Source organism: Balaenoptera ricei, chromosome 7 (genome assembly GCF_028023285.1).
Source record: "Balaenoptera ricei isolate mBalRic1 chromosome 7, mBalRic1.hap2, whole genome shotgun sequence".
NCBI classification, from domain to species: domain Eukaryota; kingdom Metazoa; phylum Chordata; class Mammalia; order Artiodactyla; family Balaenopteridae; genus Balaenoptera; species Balaenoptera ricei.
Window position 1 is genome coordinate 62,434,129 of NC_082645.1, and position 6,000 is coordinate 62,440,128.

The 6,000-nt window shown below is 45.2% G+C and overlaps 1 protein-coding gene across 1 annotated transcript in view; it reads right to left on the bottom strand.

Annotated features, from left to right (window-relative positions):
• The window catches only part of OLA1 (Obg like ATPase 1), a 172,446-nt gene extending 166,951 nt beyond the window's left edge, over positions 1-5,495 (bottom strand). Inside the window, exons 1-2 of the mRNA XM_059927262.1 lie at positions 5,313-5,495; positions 3,920-4,020 (exon numbers count right to left, since the gene is read on the bottom strand). Of these exons, the coding sequence (XP_059783245.1) occupies positions 3,920-4,020 (101 nt within the window). The 5' untranslated portion in view covers positions 5,313-5,495. The remainder of the gene's footprint in view (positions 1-3,919; positions 4,021-5,312) is intronic.
• Between the last annotated feature and the right edge of the window lie 505 nt (positions 5,496-6,000).

Below are 6,000 nucleotides of genomic sequence, written 5' to 3' on the forward strand. Positions count from 1 at the left end.
GCTGAAAATTTACGTCCACACAAAAACCTACACATGGATGTTTATAGCAAGTAGGTTTTTTTTTAATGAATTTTTAAAATATTTATTTATTTGGCTATATAGCAAGTGTTTTATCCATAACTGCCAAAACTTGGAAGCAACCAAGATGTCCTTCAGTCAGTGAATGGATAAATAAACTATGGTACATCCAGACAATGAAATATTATTCAGCGCTAAAAAGAAATGAGCTATTTAAGCCAGGAAAAGACATGGCAGACACTTAAATGCATATTACTAAGTAAAAGAAGCCAATCTGAAAAGGCTACATACTGTACAATTCCAAATACATTCTAAAAAAGACCAAAGTAGGGAGAGAGTAAAAAGATTAGTGGTTGGGGAGGGTACATGAATAGGCAGAGCACAGAGGATTTTTAGGGCAGTGAAACAACTCTCTCTGATACTATAGTGGTGGACAAAGGTCTTTATACATTTGTCCAAATCCATAGAAGGTAAAACACCAAGAGTGTACCCTAAGGTAAACTATGAACATTGGGTGATGTGTCAATGAGGTTCATCAATGGTAACAAATGTACCACTCTGGTGCGGGATGTTGATAATAGGGAAAGATATGCATGTATAAGGGCAGAGGATATATGGGAAATCTCTGTACCCTTCCCTCAATTCTACTGTGAACGTAAAACTGCTCTAAAAAAAAAAAAATCTTGGGACTTCCCTGGTGGCCCAGGGGTTAAGAATCTGCCTACCAACGCAGGGGACACGGGTTCGAGCCCTAGTCCGGGAAGATCCCACATGCCGCGGAGCAACTAAGCCCATGTGCCACAACTACTGAGCCTGTGCTCTAGAGCCCACGAGCCACAACTACTGAGCCTGCATGCCACAACTACTGAAGCCCACGCGCCTAGAGCCCGTGCTCTGCAACAAGAGAAGCCGCTGCAATGAGAAGCCCGTGCACCACAACGAAGACCCAACACAGCCAAAAATAAATAAATAAAATAAATTTAAAAAAATCTTTAAAAAGAAAAAGTAGTTTCCCTCAACAGCCTCCAAGCTTCTCACCCACAATAATATATTGGTCCAAGAGGAGCTAATTTATAGAGTCACTCAGGTAAGAAAAAGCAGAACAAATCTAGAAATCAAGTCTTCATACTCTTATTTTAGTATTCTTTCTACTTCACTTCATTAAAAGTGGCCATCAAAACATGCCTCCTTATCATTAAACCTACACACGGCATCAAGGGCAGAAAAACTATCCATTCACAGATAATTACTGAGCGCCTACTAAGTTCCTAACACCAGTCTAGGTGCTAGAAATATAACAATAAACAAGAACAAGACAATCCTTGCCTTTACGGAATTTAAAATCTAATGAGAAGGGGGCAGGAATGTTAAACATTGATTAAATTAAATAATACATATAAAGTGCTCAGAACAGTGATAGGCATACACTAAATAAGTGTTCAAATAAATATCAACTATTGTTAGCTATAAATATCCCTCTATGTTTCTAGGTAATCAGCAAACCTTCTTATTCATCCAGTTCTCTAAAAACCAAGAGATTCTTTAGATGGTTTCAGCACTAAATGTCCTTATTTTTGATCAGCAAGCCATCCTTCAGAGAACTGTCCCCTCTCCCCAATCCATTTCTTGTGGGCCTATCCAGAGGTAGACATGCCCAGTCAGATTTCCTTACACAGGAATCTATATCACTGGAGAGGCAGCAGGTGATGAGAAACACCCAGAAGTTCAGTTCATATGGCTGAGCTCCACGTGGACCCGTCTCTGCCAGCACTACCCAGGCTCCTGTCCTTCCTGAGGCCTGGCTGTTCAGCTTGTCCTTCAATGCTCTCCTTCCAATAAGTCTCTCTTTCTTGCTTAAAACAGCAAGAATTTGTGTTGCTTACGAAGAACCCTACCTGATACAGTTAGGCAATGTAAGATCATTCTAAAAAAAGTAGTGTTCATAACCAGACACAATTGCCAAAACTCATTGAACTGCACATTATTAAAATGAGTGAATTTTACTGTTTATAAAGTATACGTCAATAAAACTGGGGGAAAGTGGGAGGAGTATTTAATTTAAAAGCGTAAACAGCACATTTACACTGGATAATAAAATATTCTAGGGCTTGCCTGGTGGCGCAGTGGTTAAGAATCCGCCTGCCAATGCAAGGGACACGGGTTCGAGCCCTGGTCCGGGAAGATCCCACATGCTGCGGAGCAACTAAGCCCGTGTGCCACAACTACTGAGCCTGTGCTCTAGAGCCTGTGAGCCACAACTACTGAGCCTGTGTGCCGCAACTACTGAAGCTCGTACACCTAGAGCCTGTGCTCCGCAACAAGAGAAGCCACCGCAATGAGAAGCCCACGCACCACAACGAAGAGTAGCCCCCGCTCACCGCAACGAAGAGTAGCCCCCGCTCACCGCAACTAGAGAAAGCCCGCGTGCAGCAACTAAGACCCAACACAACCAAAAATAAAAATAAAATAAAATAAATAAATTTATTAAAAAATATATATATATTCTAGGTTATTTTCATATATATTGACTTAATTATGCTCTATGCTAAAAAACTCATACAGGAAACACTTTTTAAGATGGCCCACTTTAAAGCAGTCCCATTTAAAGTCAAGCTGCATTGACTGCAATGATTCTAGAATGAGAGAAGTATGTTAATATCTAAAAACTATGTCTTGCTTACTAACGCAATAAAGCTCACAACGTACATAATGATCATATCTTGCTTTCAAGTTTATTGACAGCACCCTACAGTACTTTGCTTAATTATCTGTTTTGCTTATATTCCCACTCTCTATTTAGTCTTACTTTGCAAGCAGCCTATATCACAGCAGGAAACCCCCTCAAAATGCAAACCTCTCCAGCTCCAGACTGAAATTAGGACAGCCCCACTTGTCATGTTTTACATTACAAGAATTTCAGAACTGCCTTACTTGGTCACACCATGCTCCATTCACTAAGCAATCTCTATGACAGGGGCTCCTAGGAACACGTGAAAGAACATGGTTGTCCTACCTGCCACCAATCTAAAAGCCTAAAGCACATTCCAGAATACTTTCCGTCACCTTAATAAATCCATATTGGATCTGTTACTCCTTAGTACACCCTAATCACTTCTGAGACATTTTACATTTTAAGGTTAGTAAAAGGTATTAAAATAGAAGGGCAAATAATGAAAAAAGCAGACTTGGAACAACCAAGTTGCATGTGTACAGATTTATATAATAAACCCCACAAATATTTCCTAATTAGTCTTATTTGCAGTAATAATTCACTTTAATTTTAAACATTACAAAACTCAAAATTCTATTCTCACAACTTTCAGATTTAGCCACTTTATAACAGATACCCTTTTAGCACACAACTTCCAATATTAAGTTCAAACTTGTCACCTTCTTTTCTAGTAAAAATTCAGCCATCTGATCCCTGATCTCCCAAAAATCTAATCAAATTTATAATGAGGCTTTTAAAACTATTTCCTAAAGTATCCTACTGCATGGCCTCTGGTAGCCAGCCTAAGTACCCTACGGAGCCAGCCAGCATGAAAATCTAATTTAAACTACTCTAATTCCCCATAAATTCAATACTGTATATCTCCCAACAGTGTTTCTGGCAAACCAGAGCTGATCTGGTTCAACTTGATGTTTAAACTCCCACTGCTTCTTCCTCTGAGTTTAGCAAAACAAACAATATAAGTAACTCAGGTTTCAACCCAGTATCTGTGTAGAAAACCAAAAATAAGGTAAGTGCAAATGAAAATCTTGTTTTGCAACATATTAACAATCCAGCTTCTTAGCCTCTTTTCTTCAATTTAAATTTTTATTACCTCATGAGTTCCCATTTCTACAACAAGACCCAAAGTATTTACAAAACGAAAATGAGAAAAGCCCAACATTCACCTACCCAACATTTGGCAACCCAACAATACCAATTTTCAAGGAAGTTCCAAATCTTCCAATGATTGGGGGTGGTTTAATTCCATCACCTCCCTTTTTGGGGGGCATCTGAAATGTCAAAACAAACATACATATGAACAAAACTTTTTACTGTCCCCATTGACCAAAAACACATTTCATCACACACAATATATTATTGAATAATAGATTAAGAATACAGCGTACTGTATATATCAATCTAAAACTGACACACTTTATTTTTCAACAAAAATGAAAACAAAAAAGTTCTGTTAACAGATCTGATTCTGATAGTTGTCAAAGCAGTCACTCCTGAGAAGTCCTGGAAAACTGATCTAAAAATATGTGGCACCAAAAAATCAAAAATAAAATTTAGCTGCCAATCTTCCATCCAGACTGTTCAAAAAACATTTTCTTAACCTGACATGTGGTTATACGAATGAAAGCATTTGGAAGCAGGAGCACAGGTAAGAGTGTCAAAGAAAATCCATTCTAGAACCACTAGCAACCGAGTCACCTCCCACCAATCCATTCCCTCAATCTGGAACCTGTTCTTTCCCATTTCGCCCACAAGCACCATTTTTCGCATGAATGAACACACGCCGGTATCAAGGTCTTTCCAACAAGTCTCTTCCACCTTTGGCACTGTAGGTACGACTCATCAGTCCTCATAACCTCCTGAATCTACCCTTTGGTTACTTCTAGTCGTAAATGGATCTACTAAGTCTTTTTATTTACAGGTCGAAACTTTCTCGGTCCCTGACAATCTGGCTCTAAGTTTCTCCGGGCAAAATTGAGCCGACTTTAGTACTGCAAACTGAACTCATGAGGACTGCTAACCTCACGTTTTATAAGCTGGGAACTAAAACTATCCCTGTCTTCTGGCTCCAGTTGAACCTCCCGGGGCCACGCTGAGGCCCTGCTCATGAAGTGATAATCCAGCCTCTGATCCCTGACCCCGAGGGCCGAGGGCCGGGAATCTCCCTTTTCAGGGTCGTAACTCACACCTGTTCCCAGCCAAACCCCAGGTCTCCGAAGCACAGCTGCACGAGCAGAGACTTTCCAGTCCTCTGGCCTCCTACCAAGGAGTGGCTGGCCGCCCAGTCTAAGCGAGGTCCCACCCAACATCTTCCCCCTCTGGACTGGGCCACTGGCCGTCCCCGCCTCCGGAAAAGGCTTTCCCCAGAGCGTGCCGGGTGAGGCGTGGGCCGCTCCCGGGACGCGCGGCCTAGTCCGAGAGCGCCTCATTCATCCACACGCTCCACGCCGCCCTCAGCCCAGGCCGGCCACCCGGCCCTCGCGGGACGCCGGCCTCAGAGCAACGGGCCACAGAGTCAAAGACGCGGCGGGGGGCGCGCCCGCAGGCTCCCTGAGGACCTCACCGTGCTCAGGGCGGGCGATGACACAGGCTCCCAGCGGCAGCGGGAAACGGGTCCTACCGGCAGCCGGAGGCGGGGAGGAAGGAGGAGAGAGCGCAGGCCCGACCCCTCCGCCGAGCGGAATGCACGTCGGCGGCAGCGGCGGCGGCGGCGGCGGCGGCAGCGGCAGCGGAACAGGCGGGCCGGGCGCCGGGCTGCACCTGCGCGCAAGCCGCGCGCCCCGCCCCGCGCTCACCCCAACCCCCGTCCCGCCCATTGGTTTGGCCGCGGGAGGCGGGAGAGGGTGGGAGGAGTCGCGCGGCGCCCGAGCTGGCGGGAGCTGGAGAACTATCCTTGCAGGCCTGAGCCGGTGACACGCAGCAGCGCGCGTCTTCCGCCCGCCGTACACGTGGGGCTTCTCGGCCCCGGATCTCAGCTTCCTTCCCGGTGCGCGCCCTGCGTTTCCCGCACACGCTCGCTCGCCGCCCTCCAGCCCCACACTTCACCAGCCGCTTCACCTCGAAGCACCCTCGGCCTGACCGCCCGCGCGGAGGCGGGTCGCCTGAGGTCTGGCGATCAGCCGCGCCAGCCCCGCTTGGCCGCCAGCTGAGTCCTCGGGGACCACGGCCCCAGCTCGCCTTCTTTTCCTATAACGCTCTTAAGTCAATCCAGATGGTGAGAAGCTGTTAAACTTTCTTAACGGAAAAAAGGG